The sequence below is a fragment of the Vicia villosa genome, linkage group LG5 (genome assembly GCF_029867415.1).
Source record: "Vicia villosa cultivar HV-30 ecotype Madison, WI linkage group LG5, Vvil1.0, whole genome shotgun sequence".
Lineage (NCBI taxonomy): Eukaryota > Viridiplantae > Streptophyta > Magnoliopsida > Fabales > Fabaceae > Vicia > Vicia villosa.
In genome coordinates, this window is record NC_081184.1 from 7084766 (window position 1) to 7103974 (window position 19209).

General features: G+C 32.9%; 1 protein-coding gene across 1 annotated transcript; it reads right to left on the bottom strand.

Moving 5' to 3' along the window:
- Positions 1-15095: 15095 nt before the first annotated feature.
- LOC131606212 (F-box/kelch-repeat protein At3g06240-like) lies at positions 15096-16361 on the bottom strand. Its single transcript, XM_058878477.1, has one exon. It carries the CDS (start codon positions 16348-16350, stop codon positions 15163-15165), a length of 1188 nt encoding a protein of 395 aa, XP_058734460.1. The 5' UTR covers positions 16351-16361; the 3' UTR covers positions 15096-15162.
- Between the last annotated feature and the right edge of the window lie 2848 nt (positions 16362-19209).

Here is a 19209-nt window from a genome sequence, read left to right on the forward strand (position 1 = left end):
ACTACACTTCCATTTCTTTTTCAATCTCTTCTCTCTCATTTTCCCTCGTGCTCTCTTCAATCTCTTCTCCTCTCATCATTCCTCCATTCTCATCTTCACTCCCTCCTTTCTCTCTCCACCATAACCATCCCCTCTAACTAACTTTCACCACCTAACTAACTCTTCCAACCACCTCCAACCACCATAACAAACTTCAACCACCACCTCTCTCTATCTTCCACCACCAACACAGCTTCATTTTCTCCGATCAAACCACCATTACATTCAACAAGACTCTACCTTCAACCACCATCGCACTTCATCATTAATCATCATCGGCTTCCTATATTCTAAGCAAGCTCTCCGATCCTGCAAAGCCTTCGCAAGCATAGATAGAGCCCTGAGTGTATTTTTCTGAATGTGCGGATTCTTGAACATCCTCAAATTTCCTCGAACTTCACCACCATCTTCAAAGAGTCAAAGCTGAGCTGCGAAGGATTGAAGTTTTCCGAAGATACCTGCTCAAGAATCTCTCCAGGTAAGATCTAATATTCAGCATCGTGATGAATCTTGCATATCTAGAGCTTGTTCACGAGTTGACACCTTCCCATGGAACTTTGATTTTTTTGTTTACAATTGGCTTGGATCTGTTGCTTATCTGCATGTATGCTAGTTAAATATTCGAGCGTGGAGGATGAATAATCATCACGATGAGATCAGATCTTGTTTTGGTAGATATTAGTTATACTTTGGTGTTATAAGTGTTTTCGGCTTAATGTTTAGAGGAAGAGTTAGACGGATTGGAGTATATATTTGAACTCAGTGGCGAATTTCGAGTCGAGTGACACCGGTTACGTTCATTTCTGGAAATTTTCATGGTTCCGATTTGGATCTTCGTCGGAGAAGACGATCGGAATCGTCGCCGGCCACCTGCATGTTGCTTCATAATCTTTTTTCTGTTTTGCTGAGCTGGCACGAGTTGGATGGCTCTCCCTCCCAGTCTTTTGGAACGTCATCCATTATCCATTATGGATCTCCGGCGTGGCTTGCTTTGATTGGTTCATGGCTTCATTTTAGCATTTAGTGACTTGAGTGAGATGTACCGGTTGATGCAATGTTCATGTGTCACGTTTATTTTTTTACCACATAATAATGATAAATAACCATGTTGAATAATAATGGAACAGAAATAATAATAAAATGAAAATGGAGATTGAAGGATAAGAGGGCGTTGGGCCTCTTGCGTGTGGGCCTTGCCCTTTTTCCGAATCACACATCCCTTTTGCTAGTGCACATGCCTCACTCAAACATGGGCCTTAGCGCCAGACTGTTGTTTCCACCCCCAGTTTGGGCCCGGCTTTGCTCAACATAATTTTAGTTCATTGCTAATTTCTTTTGCACCCCCATGCTGCTAGTAAAAAACAAATAAAATTGATTTTCTTTTAATTCTTTTTGCAATTAATTGAATCTTTCTTAAATAAAAATGACAAAAAAATATTTTTACCTAATGAGACTTTTTTAGAATTTTATTTTCCCTTAATCGAATTTTTTAATTGTTGTTTCCCTTGATTTTAATTGGTTGATAAAGATAAATAAATAGTTTTCTTTGTTAATTCAAAAATAGTTTCTAACATGAATAAAATGAAATTATTTGTGTATATATTCATGAATAGTTTAGACTTTAATTCTTTTCTTTTTGTGAATATTCTCATATATTGTGAAATACCAAAATAACTTCTTCCTCATTTCTATTAGAAGTAATCAACAAGTAGGCTTAGAAATTAGGCTAGTCTCCCCCTTTTCCATTCTTTTTTCTTTTCAACTTTAAAACACTTAATAAATATCAAAATAAAATCCCTATAAAAAATACAAAGAAAATACTTAAAACATTAATAAAAAAGCGAAAATCATTAAAAAGGGAATGTAAGCTTGAATATCCCTTGCTTAAGGGAATCATTCGAGTGCTTGGATCTCCCTTGCTTTAGGGAACCATTCGAGCGTAAGTTCCCAATTTCTAAAAAACACAAACCAAAGAGTAACTCGAGTTTCCCTTGCTTAAGGGATTTCCTCGAAACACTCGAAGTCTCTCTCTCATCTCTTTCTCTTAAGGGCACCGTTATTTCCGCTCGTACGCATCGTAGGTCGATCCCTTATGCGAGAGCGCGAACGTTAACGCCGCCCAACTAAAAAACACAAAAACAAACAGAAACTATGGAGCCGAACTACGGCGCTCTGATTCCTGAAAAGGATACGTAGGCATCAAGTCGCGGGACTTGAACGAGCACATTTGTAAATAATCCTTCTTTTCCCCGTATTTATTTTGCATTCATTTCGCATTTAGACATAGACATAGTACACACCCTTTAGATAGACACAAACATAGGTGGATACCATCGAGTACGATGGGCGCGAGGGGTGCTAATACCTTCCCCTTGCGTAACCGACTCCCGTACCTAGATTCTCGGGTCGCAAGACCTTGTTCCTTCCTTTGTTAGGTTTTCTGATATTCCTTCCCCTTATGGGATAAATATATTGGTGGCAACTCTGTTCATTTTTCGCGAGCGTGCGACACACCTACCTATCAGAAGGAGTTTTAAAAATCAACAAAGAAATATTCTACAAAGCTCAAGACATCAGAATGAAGAATATGTGCTGAATGAAAATATTCAAGGATAAATAAGTGTAGCTTACTCGTGATAAAAGATCGTCTCAGACTTATGAGCGCCAGTCAGAGGAAGAAGATAAGGAAGAACGAGATTGTTAGAATGAAGACTCTGTAGCAAGGAAAGGCATAACATCTTATCAAATGAAGACATTCAAAAAATCAGGAAGACAAAACAAGCAAAGCTGACTCAAGCGAGAATGATCAAATCCATTCAGTCAAGATCAGGTCAAGGAATGAAGACACTTCAAGACAAAGATCAGAAGAAGAAAAAGACAGAACCTCTTCATCAAAAGATGCTCAAGCTCAGACAAATACAAGAAGGAAGGCTTATTATGTTAATCTGTGCATCTAGCATGTCCATATTAAAAGTCTCTTATAGCCACTAACATTAATATCAATATGCATGTTTTGTTTATCAGCATTAACTATAGCATTGATTCTCAGTTACTACTCTTGGTCAAACAATTGTTTTCCCATTAAAACCAAATCCAACAAAAATCTGATCTTAACGTGTGTCAGTATCTCCTGTCTACTCTTGCATGCTACCCAAGTTGCTGAGAAAAGACAAAAACTCTTAAGCATACATCAGTATCTAGTCTTATCATGACGAGTTTCTCTTCACTTTTCTCTATATACTAACAGTAAACTTAAAACAAAGTCACTCCCCATTTCTTCTGTTAAAGTCATCTTAAGACCAGTGGTCAGGAAATACCTGAGCAAGTATATATGATTTATTTATTTTTAACTATTCAAGTAATAGATAGAAAATATATGAATAAATATATGCGTTTGATGAAAATATTTTATTTATTTTTGTAAATTGCCTATAATTAATTTTTAGGTTATTATTATTTTATCCCCTTATCAAATAAGTTATTTATGGTTTATTCTCTGCAAAATAATTGAAAAACAACTTAGTCATTTCAAAATACTAATAATTTAACCCCTAAAGTCAAAATTCACAAAAAAATATGAAGGTTTTCTGTGAATTTTCTTACGAGTTTTCCTATGAATTTTGACTTTAAACACTAAATTGTTAGTATTTTGAAATGACAAGGTTATTTTGAAATGGCAATGGTTAAGATGTGGAGTAAATGTTGATAACTTACTCTTGGAGTAAATATATCCCTCCTTATATATATATATATATATATATATATATATATATATATATATATATATATATATATATATATATATATATATATATATATATATATATATATATATATATATATATATATATATTATTTCGTATATAAAAATATTTAGATCAATAATAATTTTTTTCTGTATACAAATATTATTTATGTTTAGGTATAATTTGGAAAAATATTTAGATCAATAGTAAATTTTCGTATAGAAAAATATTTAAATTAATAATAGTTTTTTTCCCGTATACCATTTTTGAATCATAATTTTTTGGATCACAAATACCATTTTTCATATATAAAAATAATTAGATCATTAATAGATTATTCTCATATACAAATATTAATTATGTTTAGGTACCATTTACAAAAATATATGAATCAATTGTAAACTTTCGTACATAAAAATAGTATGATCAATAAGAGTTTTTTTTCCCGTATAACTTTTTTTGAATAAATTATTTTTAGATCATAAATACAATTTTTTATATATAAAAATATTTAAATTATTAATATATTTTTTCAATATACAAATATTATTTATATTAAGGTATCATTTACATAAAAATATTTGGATCAATAATAGTTTCTTTCCAGTATACCTTTTTTGAATAATTTTTTTTGGATCATAAATATGATTTTTCGTATATAAAAAAATTTAGTTCAATAATAGAATTTTTCCTCTCTCTCTCTCTCTCTCTCTCTCTCTCTCTCTCTCTCTCTCTCTCTCTCTCTCTCTCTCTCTCTCTCTCTCTCTCTCTCTCTCTCTCTCTCTCTCTCTCTCTATATATATATATATATATATATATATATATATATATATATATATATATATATATATATATATATATATATATATATATCCTATATACATTGATAACATATATGTGTGAAACGACATCAATAACAAATAATTTTTTTAATATTTAATTGTGCAAAAATTATTTTAATTGTATAAACTTCATTAATGAATATATTTATATAATAATATGTTGAATCATATAAATTAAAGTTAATGATAAGTGACAAACATTTTTGTATTTTGATTAATAATTTATTAGAAATAATAATAATAAAATAATAAAAAAGTGAAAAGTCTAAAAAGAAAAAAATGAAAATTGAAAATATTTTTATAAGGTTTATTTTTAATTTTTAACTTTTCAAGTATTAGATAGAAAATATATAAATAAATATATGGTTTTGATGAAAATATTTTATTTATTTTTGTAAATTGTCTATAATTATTTTTTAGATTATTACTATTTTATCACCTTGTCAAATAAGTTATTTATGGTTTATTCTCGGTAAAAAAACAATTGAAAAACAACTTTGTCATTTTAAAATACTAATAATTTAACCTCTAAAGTCAAAATTTATACGAAATTCTGCAGGTTTTCTGTGGATTTTTTTACGGATTTTTCTGGGAATTTAGACTTTAGGGACTAAATTGTTAGTATTTTGAAATGACAAAAATGTTTTTAAAAAAAAAACAGGGGATAAACTAGAATTGACATATATGACAAAGAGGTAAAAAAATAATAATCCTTTATTTTTTTTACAACTTTATATTGGTATGAATAGAATATTCTTTAACAAAGAATAAATTCAATCAGCTAACTACCAATTTAGATTTGAGAAAACAAATTGCAACCAAAAATACTAAAACACCCTTGACTTTGTATCCTAAATAATGCTACAATACTATTTGTTAAGGTTACTTTTGAACATACAATAATGTTTTAATATATATTAAAAAATAATAAATATAACTTTAGTTCAGTTGAAATAATTTTTTTGATAATTATTATATAAAAATCACTTTTATATATATATATATATATATATATATATATATATATATATATATATATATATATATATATATATATATATATATATATATATACACACACACAAGCATTAAAATATAACATTTTTTTAAATTATGCTAATTCATTTTTTCCCTTCCCACAAATAAACTTCATTCCTTTATATTAATAATTTAAATAAAACATTTAAAAACTACATATTACTTAAATTTTTAAAAATATATATGATAAATATATGTCATAGATAATAATAGAAAAAATAAACAAATATTTATTAGTGATAAATATAAAAAAAAACAACCAGATTAAGATGGCACCTAAAGACATGGAAAAGACAACATTCGTTACGCCATGGGGAACATTCTGTTATAAAGTAATGCCTTTTGGGTTGAAGAACGTTGGCGCGACGTATCAAAGGGCTATGACCACTCTTTTCCATGATATGATGCACAAAGAAATTGAGGTTTATGTAGATGACATGGTATCCAAGTCTGAGTCAAAGGAGGGGCACATGGAGGATCTTTTAAAGTTTTTTCAGCGTTTGAGGAAGTATCGTCTCCGCCTGAATCCAAACAAATGCTCTTTTGGTGTCTGTTTCGGAAAATTATTGAGTTTCGTTGTCAGTCAGAAAGGAATCGAAGTGGATCCTAATAAAGTCAAAGCAATTCAGGAAATGCCAGCACCAAAGACAGAGAAACAGGTGAGAGATTTCCTCAGATGTTTGAATTATATCTCCAGGTTCATTTCCAATATGACTGCTACCTGTGAGCCAATCTTCAAGTTGTTAAAGAAATATCAGGGATGTGAGTGGAATGAAGATTGTCAGAAAGCTTTTGATAGCGTCAAAGAATATCTGCTTGAACCTCCCATTTTGCTTCCTCCGGTTGAAGGAATATCTCTAATTATGTACCTCACAGTGCTTAAGAATTCAATGGGATGTGTGTTGGGTCAACATGACGAGTCTGGTCGAAAAGAGTATGCAATATACTACCTTAGCAAAAAGTTTACCGAGTGCGAAACAAGATACTCACTGCTTGAGAAAACTTGATGTGCTTTGGTGTGGGCTGCTCGCCGACTGAGACAATATATGTTGAATCATACCACCTAATTGATTTCCAAAATGGATATGATTAAGTACATATTTGAAAAACCTGCATTAACTGGAAGGATTACTCATTGGCAAATGTTGCTATCTGAATATGATATTGAATACCGAGCTCAAAAAGCTGTAAAAGGAAGTGTGTTCGCAGAGTACGTCGCTCACCAACCAATTGATGATCATCAATCTATCAGAATGGACTTCCCGGATGAGGATGTGTTGTATTTGAGAGCTCGAGATTGGGATGAATCGTTGCCAGAAGAAGGACCAGAGTCTGGATCCAAATGGGGTTTAAATTTTTATGGAGCTTCTAATATTCATGGCATGGTATTGGTGCCGTTATTATTACTCCACAAGGTTCACATATTCCTTTCACTGCAAGGATATGTTTCTATTGTACAAATAATATTGCTGAATATGAAGCTTGTATCATGGGACTTGAGGAAGCCATTGATATGAGAATTAGGATTCTTGATGTTTATGGAGATTTTGCGCTTGTGATTAATCAGATTAAAGGAGAGTGGGAAACACGTCATCCTGGCTTGATCCCTTACAAAGATTACGCTAGAAAATTGATGACATTCTTTAATAAAGTTGAATTCCACCACATCCCTCAAGATGAGCATCAGATGGCTGATGCATTAGCCACATTGTCTTCCATGTACAAAGTGAATTTCCATAATGAAGAGCCTCATATTACAATCAGGCGTATGCATCATTAAGTTTTGGCAGCATATGCATCATTAACATGCATCAAAAAGAGTCATACATTCATATTTGCTATCATGAAGTTTACTGACAATCAAATCTCTCTTTCATTTAGAGTGTCTTTAGGAAGAAAATACTCACTGAATTTGTTTCTATGTGGATAATATGTTTCAGTTATTCTGTTGAGAATGCTTATGAACAGAAATCCAAGGAGTTATTCCCTCGTTGGATCTGGTCTTATTTGACAGTTTCTTTCCATTTGAACATGGATTGAATTTTGGTCGCTGGATGATGAGATTATGCACTTGAGTTTGCACCCTCAATTTTTATTCATACTTTCAGTGGAACATTGGTATATTTTATCGTTAGTGGTACGACAGTACATCGCTTTTCTACTTCTAGGGGAACGTTGGTAGTTCACCTTCAGTGGAACGTTGGTGTATATTGTTATATTATCACAATCACTGGTACGTCGATGCATTTTATTCATACCTTCAGTGGAACATTGGTATATTTTATCGTCAGTGGTACGACGGTACATCTCTTTTCTACCTCCAGTGGAACGTTGGTATCTCACCTTCAGTGGAACATTGGTGTATATTGTTATATTTCATCGTCAGTGGTACGTCGATGCATTTTATTCATACCTTCAGGGGAACGTTGGTATATTTTATCGTCAGTGGTACGACAGTACATCTCTTTTCTACCTCTAGTGGAACGTTGGAAGCTCACCTTCAGTGGAACGTTGGTGTATCTTATTTCATCGTCAGTGATACGTCGATGCATTCATTCACACCTTCAGTGGAACGTTGGTATATTTATCGTCAATGGTACGACGATATATCTCTTTTCTACCTTCTGTGGAACATTGGTAGCTCACCTTCCGTGGAACGTTGGTGTATATTGTTATATCTTTATCGTCAGTGGTATAACGATGTATTTCTATCATCAGTGGAACGATGATGCATTTCTTTTAGTGAAAGATTGGTATTTTTGATTCTCCAATGAAAGGTGATATATTTTTCTCATCCCCAGTGAAAGAGGATTCATTTATTCTCCACTTTCTGTGAAAGTCGATATAGTTTCTCATCCCTAGTGAAAGGTGGTGTTTTAACCTCTCTGGGTGCGAAACGTGTTCCATAGTGAAGTTTCCTTTCCCAGCAAAATTTTATCTCTCCAAAAAAGTCTTGTTTTCCCCAGTGGAGTTCTTCCCGCAAGACATTTGTTTTCCAGTGGAGTTCCTTTTGCTTTCCCCAGTGTTGTCTTGTTTAATCATCATGATAAATGCATTCATTAAGCACTGCATCACATCTTAGGTTCGAAAATTTTGTGTTTTATATATTTAAGTTCCTTATCTTAACGAAATGAAGATTTGAAATCATCGTATATCCGGATAGAAGAAACTTAAATCGGGGCATTTGTCATACCCCAATTTTTTACCCTAAGATCATACATCATTTGCATATCAATCATCAATCAAGAAGTTTCGACTTAGAACTCTACTTGTGATGTTATGCTCAATTCATCCTCAAAGGAATCATCGAGCACCATTGTTTATTTTCTTGTATATGTTGTTTTACTAACCAAAATACCAAAAATATTGCCTTGTGCTTTTGAATGTTTGTGTTTTGTAGGTACCAAGTCAAAATATCCATCAAAGGAGCATTTTTCAACAATTTCACTGTGCAAATCGATTTGCATAAGGTGTAAATCAATTTCCACAACTGTTTCTACACCAGATCTGCTTCTGCCATCAGTGCAAATCGATTTGCATAGCTGTTTTTGCCCCAGATTTTGCCTTTTTCAGCAGTGCAAATCGATTTGCACAAGATGTAAATCGATTGCACCAGTGCGAATTTTGAAGAATGAAGGCAAATTTCAGCTTTTGAAAGTGTTGACATCCTTTGCAAGCATGGGAAGCATGACTTAGCTCTTGTATTTGATTGCGTACATCATTTGATCATAAACCCTAATGTGATTGCATCAAGACTATTGGATCATATTTTTGGCCACATCCATTTACCAAGCCTAATTTTAATTTCCAATCCTAACTCCAAACCACCAAAATTCCCAAGCCTAAATCCTATAAATTGAGGCATTCCCCTCTTCATTTCTCAAGCTTTGAAAGCCAGAGAAGCTCTTGCTATTTCTCTTATCATCCTTTCCAAACCCCTCACTCAAAGCTCTTTTTCCATAAAAGTTAGTGAGTTACATCTTGAACCTCACTAACTTTGAGCTAAACCTCCATCTAAACACTATTTTCTTCATCAATTTTGAGAGATCAAGGCTTGTGGTTGTGTTTCTTGAAGAGGATTAAAAGTTTGTGAAAGATTTGGTAAAATTCTAGAGCCTTTCCATAATTCAAGATGTGATCCATTGATGTTTATGTTTGATGCACCTTTGGTGCTGCATTGTTGAGTTCCACTTGCTCACTTGATACATTTTCGTGCACAAATTGATCCAAGATCACAAGGTGTTTGGTTTTATGTTTAAACAAGTTTTCTTCTCTTTATTTTCTATTTTTTTGAAAAGTTGTGTTGTAAATCAACTTGCATTTGGTGCAAATCGATTTACATAACTGAAAAACTGCGCAAATTTGAAAACAGAGTTATGCAAATCGATTTACACCCTGTGCAAATCGATTAACATCTTAGCAGAATGTTTTTTTTGCCTTTTTTTTAACTTGTTCTTGGTTCTAACTCATCTTCTACTCCCTTCTTTTGTTATTTTCTTTGAATCACAAGTTAGAGGCCTAATTTCTCTCTAATTTCAATGGACTTAGGGCGTCGATAGGATGAGAATCCAAATCCGCAATATTAAGTGATTGAAATTATGGATGAAAGGAGCTTTTGAATGTGGTTCCATCTTTTATTTATTTTTTCTTTTGATCGATGAAAGTCTTAATACCTTGAGAATTCTTATGGATTCTTGGTAAAGACTAGATTGTTATCTATTTTCTTTTCGTGCGATATTGCTTTCGGAAAGTGATTTACATATCGCTTCTCTTGCATGCATTAGCACATAAAGTTTTGACCGGCCTCGTTGTAGGGTGATTTCTACATAAATCACTTGGCGATGTGCTTAACATAGCGCAATATTTCGTGTCCCGAATCAAAAAAAGATCCAACATGGAAGAGAATTGTATGCGGTTGATTTAGGACTTATGGAAGTTTATCGTGTAGTCGATGTGATTTTATCAAGCTTCTGATAAATTTCCTTTGAATTTAAATCTGAGAACATCTTTCACTCACCATTGATCTTCATTACTAACTTTGATAACATACTTGACAAGTTTCAAGATGGTTATCTTCAACATCTAACAATTAACTTTAATTTCCGTACTTTATTATATTTCTCTTTATATTTCTCTCTTTATTGCTTTATTTTATCATTTCATCATGTTTATGTTTCCGCCATTTTCTCTTTGTGCATTTGGACGTTTACATTCCACTATTTTCTCTTTGTCCATTTGGACGTTTTGTTTATGTTTCCGCTTTTTTCATTTTGTCCACTTGGACCATACTCTATTTTTGTGCTAGAACACTAATAAATAACAAAATCTAAAAAACACTTAAGGCCCTATGGACTATTGGTTACTATCCCGTGCATTTTGGAGACTTGGACTTATGGACTTAGTACCTCTGGACCCCGTTATGATGTTGTTACTCTGTTGTTATTCTGTCTGTCTGGCATCGGATTGTTGTCTGTTAGTGTGTGCAGGTATTTACTTGAAATCCCTTGATGGTTAATTCTAAGGCGTCGTAATAATGATTTTATCCAAAAACAACCGTTACTCTTCCCGATTTTCGTCAGAATTTTAATGTGCTTAATGCAAAGTGGTACTAAAGTTAATAAGTTCATCTGGATCCCCAAGTGGTAATTTTTAGTATTGATAGTCCAAAGGATGGGAAATCTACCTTGACTCTTAATGTCAAGTGTTGGATTCTTTTTCGGTTAGACCGTTTCTTTCCTTAACTTTAATTTTACGCATTAGGCTAGCCTCTTCATCTCCTCCCCTTCTTAGATTTTCAAAATCTTCTCCCTTTTTCCAAAATCTTCTTATGTTTGTAAAAACCTTTTTAAAATAATTCTTTAAAATCTCTTTTTCCCTTAGTGGCTCTTTCTTTAAAAGTTTAGACACGATTAATTGTCGTAACGAGTTGCAATACCCCACGATTTTGAAATTGATTGATATAATGAGATCTTTTCCGCGTGAGAGAGCTAGTGGCATACCCGTTGATTTTTATCCGAATTGGAGCCCTTCTTTCATTTGTGATGCAAAGAACTCGTTTGTTCTCATGCTCAGGATCAATGATTGAGTATTTCTCTCCGACGATGATAAAGTGTTTATTCGGATTTTAAAGCGTTTTCCCTTTAAGCAGAACTACATTAGCTCTGACTTCTCCATTGCACCGAGGAGGTATGTAGGCACAAGGCTTAATGCTTTTCCGAGCTTATTTTAAAAAATAAAACAAACCCTTCTTTTTAGCACTCACACGACACAGATTTTCAAAAAGCTTCCTGTGAGGTACCACAGATATGAGAGGTGTTTAAAACCTTCCCCTTGTATAATCAACACCCGTACCTAAGATCTCTTCTTTTTGTTTTAAAAAAACAAACTTTGGGTTTTCTTCGTTCTTTTCCCTTTTCTTTCGGAAACAATAAAGCGCGGTGGCGACTTTCACTGAAATATTGAGTCGAGTCAATCCTATGGCTTCGTTCTCAGATTTTCCCCGCTACAGTCGAGTATATCCACTACTTTGTTATGTACATCTCAAGTTGTGTGGCTTATGAATCTGTTGGGAGAGCTGGTGTTTACTATGATATCTGGTAAACAACCGCTAGTCTTCTAAATCAAATACTTTGGTAACTTACAAGATCGACTAGATTGATTCTAGGACATGTGTCTAATGTTTATGATTATGTTTACAATGAAACTCATGTTTCGACAAGAACACTTTGCTAACAAAGATATTAAAGATTTCTTGAACGTAATAACTATAAAGAATGTAAGTTAAAGCAATTTTGACTAAAGGAAGTGAATATTAAAGGCTTCGAATGGAAATTAAAGAGACATAAAAGATATGTAAATGAATTTGTATTTATAAAGTAAATGACTTTGAAACAAAAACAGTGGTGTTTCTTATACGTACATTCTCTGGAACTCTTTTTCTAACACTGGTACTTTGAGTATATTGAGTAATTTGTACAAAATGAACACACTGAATTCTAACACTAAGAATCCTATTTATACTAATTTGACCCTTACGGTCTTTCTCCAGAAACATGCCACATTCGACGTTTGCATGATTCTTTCGAATAACAAACTTTCATGCGTCTTGACGGATAAAAAACTTCAATTTGAATTCAATTCTTGGAAAGCGCCAAATCTTCGACTTGTTGTATCCAAATGACTTCAAATTTAAGTCTATCAACGAATATAATTCCAATTCGACCCTTTTGTCTTTAGGAAAAATCGGGATTTTGTCTAGCCTCAATGAATTGAAGCCAAAAGCATAAAAATACTTTGTTCATCTTCGACCCAGCTGATGTCGAAATTATCAGTCAAAAAATTTACCCCCAAAAATGTATTTTTTGTTATATGAAGAAATATTCATTTTTGAACATCACATCCATTAAACTTTCTAAGAATCTCATTGCAAATGGAAGGAGCAATCATATTAAGATGAGATTTAATTACTTGAGGGATCTGGAGTGTGAAGGCAAGCTGAGATTGGGATACTGTCGAAGAGAAGAATAAGTTGCGGATTTGTTGACAAAAGGGGTCACAAATGATGTGTTCAAGAAGTTAGTGATGAACTCGGTCATGAAGAACTCGGAGCATTTGAATTAAGGCGGTGTATTGGAAGTATATAATAATTCAAATGCATTACATAAGTTTTTGGGAACAAACTGATAAAAATAACTTAAAAAATAAGCACTTTTGAAACTGCAGAGACTGGTTCTCGAGGGTGTAACCGGTTACGTGAAAAGGTGTAATCATTCTGCACTTTCTGTTTTGAGTAGGCGTAATCGGTTACCATGTTTGGTGTAACCGATTATGAGCCTATATTTTAGGCTTTTTGGCTTAGTTTTGACTTGTTTTTTCCCCAATTATTTTGTTTAGCTTGTATAAATATCCCTCTCTCTCTCTCTCTCTCTCTCTCTCTCTCTCTCTCTCTCTCTCTCTCTCTCTCTCTCTCTCTCTCTCTCTCTCTCTCTCTCTCTCTCTCTCTCTCTCTCTCCCTCCCTATCTACCTATCTATCTATCTATCTATCTATCTATTTATCTCTCTCACTCATTTTTATTACTTTATCTTCTCCAATTATCAATTTTCTCCATTAATTCACCAACATAGTTTTGTGTATGTTCCAACAAAAATCAAGTCCTTAAATCATCATATATGAATAATAGATAATTAAAAAAACAAGTAAAAAATATTCAATTTAGAAGAAAGTAAAAAAACCTCACTTTTAATAATAAAAACTTCTCTCTCTGTTCATTCTTCCATCGTAGGGGTGTTTTGGCTATTTTAGCTAAAAATCACACCTCAACGGTGTTTTTTTTCTCTTTTTATTTAAATAAGTGGTTATCCATATATATTTGCTTCTTCTTTTGTGTGTTTTTAAGTTTTCGTCGTCTTGTGCGGTGTTTGTTGGTTTTCCCGTCTTAGTACGGTGCTTGTTGGTTTTCCCGTCATAGTACAGTGATTATTGGTTTAGATTGACACATTCACTTCAAATCATTGCAGATCTGAGGAAGACTTGAGTGTCAATGTTGCAAATCCAGAAGTATGAATATTCTGATGACTTTTATTTTATCATATTTGTAGGCACTTTCATGTTGCTGTTGTATGCTATTAACCTAGGTGCTGCAGGATTATTTGCAGATTCACCTTTTTCAGTTTTTAGCGATCTTGAATTTGTAATGATGAATGTATTTTTCAATTTGAATGAATGAATATCTTTTTAGTAAAAAAAAATAAATCAAAATATAGCCTTAGACATAATCACACTAGTGAAATAACAAATGAAAAAGATTCATGTGTATAAGAGTACTGCATTATGTTTCATAAACTGCTACTACTAAAAAAAAATTATATTTCAAATGTTTCCATTAATTAATTTTTTTTTAGAATAAACACACATAAGTATTATAAGTATTAAAAATAAAAATAAATAAATAAATATATATATATATATATATATATATATATATATATATATATATATATATATATATATATATATATATATATATATATATATTATCCTCATCTCTATTACTTTTCAAATTAATATCACTGATGATGTAACATTGCATATATCATATGAATATACCATAAAATAAAAATAAAGCACCCTAAACTACTTCCAATAGAAGAAAAAAAAAACTTAAGGATAAAGATATAGAGAAAACGAAAGAAGCATAAGAATCAACACTAAATATACTGATCATTTTTATGCTAAAAAGGTGTAAAAAAACTTTCATAATATATGATAATCTGAAAAATTGTATTTGGTACAAATTACTCCGTCACTCAACAAGCAAACTAAAAAATTCACTTGTAATTATGTAATTATATTTTATTATATAAAAAAAATTAGATCCAATAATGTCTAATGCACGTCTTTCTTTAATCTTGAACCTTCAATTAACCATATAGCTAAAACTTAAAGCTTAGAAAAAAATTAAATATGACTTTCGACGAAAGGAAGATGACTATCATTCTAAACAATCATTTGACAACATCTAAACTTTCCATTAATACCGGTATCTTCAATTAGTTCTGTATTTAAATTAAACTTTTCAATTTTTTCAAGCCATCCACTGAAGAATATATCACCATTATTGCCAACCCCAATGGGTTCCATATCAGGTAGGGGTCCAATTCTATAAAGTCTCGTCCATGATTCCTCCACACCGATCTCACCTAAAATTGATATGAAAAAATAAAAAGAATTTCCATATTCAATCGCAGCAATAGAATCATGTAACACCACCAAGTGTTTAACAAATCTACCACAATTAGAGTGGAAGGGTGTTTCAATAATGACTTCATCACTCAAGTTAAATGACACCAATATCTCTTCTCCAAAATAATCTTCATAGCCCCACCAATGACACATCCCATGAAAGTACATTGAATAACCAACTTCTTGAAACCAATTATTCCAAAAGTGATTTGGCATTTTAACTTGAAGATCCCTCCAACAATTACTCTTTAAACTATAAATTTGCCATAAGGTCTCTTCATTTGGATTTGAATTCTTGATATCATCAAAGAAACAAAAATATCGAATTAACTTGTAATCATCTGTGACAGGGTCGTAACCAAAACCATGAATGTTAACAATGGTAGGAATAATAGGTAAGTCATCAAAAACAGAGTCGGGAGGAAATGCTTTGAGAATTGTACGATCAAAAGAGCCATCAGGAATGACATTAAATTCCTCGGTATATGGGCACCACAATACCACTTTTTGGTTAATCCAACTAGTGTCACCTCTTCCATCTCCTTGACAGAGACAAAGTATGCCATTAACAGTTGAACCAACAATAAAAATATCTCTACAATTTTCTTTAAACGGAGGCGGCCAATCTAACTTGATGCTATTCCCAAATGTTTCACCAGAAAATAAAAATATATTATCATTACCATCAAATTCATAACTAGCAGGAGTTTGTTTTAGGAGGAGACGTGAATAATGGTGATCATCATAATTAGATAAGTATAAATGTTTGCGATACATTTTCATAAGTTGATGATTTTCAAATAAGTTAGCCCAAAACTTACATACACAAGTAAACCGCTTTAAAGATTTCATAGGCAATTTGGATAGAATATCGAAAGAAATATCATTAGGTATATAATTTCTGACCTTTTTTGTGAGCTCCATTGATTCCTCTAATTGCATAAACACAATGACCATCTGATAAGGGTGAATATTATCCAAGTATACGTCATGTTCAAGAGGGTGGTCTACATATATAGATATTTTATGATGACGATATCATGACAACATAAAAAGGAGAAAACAAAATCAGAAAACAATAAATGATATGATATAGTAAAGTGAATACCAAAAGAAAGTTTGTGTGTGTGTACATTATATAATAGAAAATTAATAAATAAAAGGAAAATGGTAGGTAGAAAGTAAACATATAATTTATACCTTATATATATATCACCTTTTTTACTGGCAAATATAAATAAAAAAATATCTTAAAAAACCTAGGTACAAAGTATATTAGATAAAAGGGTTAATAGTATTTACCCCCTGCAATATAGGCGAGTTTTGGTGTACCCCTTTTAAAAAAAAATGGATTACCCCCTATAATATTAAAATTGTAAGTCTTTTGCCCCCTAAGAGGGAAAATTACCCCCTGTAAAATATATTTTTTTGATTTATCCCCGTGGTTTTTACACGCTTAGGGGGGTGCCCAAATATTATAGGGGGTAATCCATTTTTTTAAAAAATAAGGATAAATCAAAACACGCCTATATTGCAGGGGGGTAAATGACTATTAACCCTAAATAAAAAGAAGGAGAGATTTTAAATACCACTGAAACTGATGCATGTCTAAGAATTCCACATCCAGTATCTTCCTTGATACATTAATTATGTCTCTTACAAAGCTACTTGTCATCTTAACTGGCTGTGGAATCCACTTAATGAGACTGCATCAAATAATACGATGGTGAATCCAACATCTGCATATTTAAGCATACACTCAACAACTTCATCCTTATCAATGGCGGGTTATCCACCCGTGTAGCTACACACTGACATGGTCTACAATTCTTGTGGTATATTCTTGTTGATGTTCTGTTTGAATTGTAGTAATAGAATTTTCTCAGAGAATGCTACAATAACTCTGAAATTCTCAAGTTTTCGTAGTTGTAATTGCAAGTTAAAGATTGTCTTCCTTCACAAGAGAGGACCCAACCGAATAACAAGAATTGAGCTTAAAAACTCCAAAGATGCCTTAATCGATGAACATTGATTTTTAGCCATACAATAGGAATTAAACTAATTTAAGAGAAATGAGGTATGGGATTTTGTCCCTCCTCTGCGAGACCATCGAGTAATTGACACCAAATGTGTGTTTAGGAAAAAACTAGATGAAAACAGAATCGTAACTCACAACAAGGCTCGTCTTGTTGCTCAAGGGTATGACCAAGAGGAAGGGATCAAATATGAGGATACTTACGCTTTGGTCGCCCGACTCGGGGCTATACGCCTCTTGATTTCTTATGCATGTTCGCAAAACTTCAAATTATTTCAAATGGATGTTAAGAGCGCCTTTCTAAATGGCTATATTAGTGAAGAAGTGTGTGTATCTCAACCTTTCGGCTTTATAAAATTTGATTATCCTAACCATGTTTATAAGTTTAAACGTGATTTGTATGGTCTTAAACAAGCCCCTTGGGCTTGGTACGAGCGTCTTATCAAGTTTCTACTTGATCAAGGTTTCTCAAGAGGGAAGGTAGACACAACCCTCTTCATTAAACGACATGGAAAACATTCTATTCTAGTTCAAGTTTATGTAGATGATATTATTTTTGGATTTACTAATATGTCCTTGGTCAAGGAATTCTCTAAGCATGTGCAGGGAGAATTTGAGATAAGCATGATGGGGATTTGAACTATTTCCTATGGCTTCAAATCAAGCAACTCAAGGAAGGAACCTTTGTAAGCTAAACGAAGTATTGTCATGAACTACTAAAGCGGTTCAATATGGCAAACTCCAAAGATATTGATACTTTAATGCCTACCGCGGTAAACTTAGATTGGGATGAAAATGGTAAGCCCATTGATGTAAAAGGATATAGAGGTATGATCAAATCCCTTTTTTATATTACCGCTTCTCGTCCCGATATTATGTTTAGTGTATGTATGTGTGCTAGATTTCAATCATGTCCTAAGGAGTCTCACTTAAAAGCCGTAAAGCGTATAATTAGGTATCTTTGTGGCACTCCAAAGCACATTCTTTGGTTCTCCAAGGGAAGTGGTTGTTCGTTGGTTCACTATTCTGATTCCGTCTTTGCCGGTTGTAAATCAGATAGGAAAAGCACAAGTGGAACTTGTCACTTATTTTCAAATTCCTTAGTAAAAAGCAAGTTTTCGTTGCTTTGTCAACTGCCGAGGCGGAATACGTCGCAGCCGGTAGTTGTTATGCTCAAATCTTATGGCTCAAACAATAATTACTCGACTTTGATATTAAACTAGACCGTATTCCCATATTTTGTGACAATACAAGTACCATCAATTTAGCAAAAAATTCCGGCTCTACATTCAGGCACATAATACATTGAGATTAGACACCACTTCTTTAGGGATCATGTTGAAAAAGGGGACATCGTATTCGAGCATGTTGAAAGTAAAAACCAATTTTCTGACGTCTTTATAAAACCACTTGCGACTGAACCATTTTTCCATATCCGAAGGGAACTAGGCGTTATATATATCTCGAAAAAGTTGCAACCTATATAGGTTGCATTGATCTTAATTATGCTTGCTACTTTATGTGTCACTCACTTTACTATTTGCAAGATTTTGTGAGGGCATCTTATCTTAAAATCTCCATAAAGGTAATATCCCTCCTATCTATCTCCATTCTTGATCATGTGAAAATTGTAAAATTTGACTTGATTACATGCCTCTATCATCCATGATAATTGTTTTGTGTGTAGACTTCCTAATTATTGTGTAAATAAAGGTACATAACATGAAATTTCATTTTTTTCTGCATGAGTCGACCTAAGCCACTTA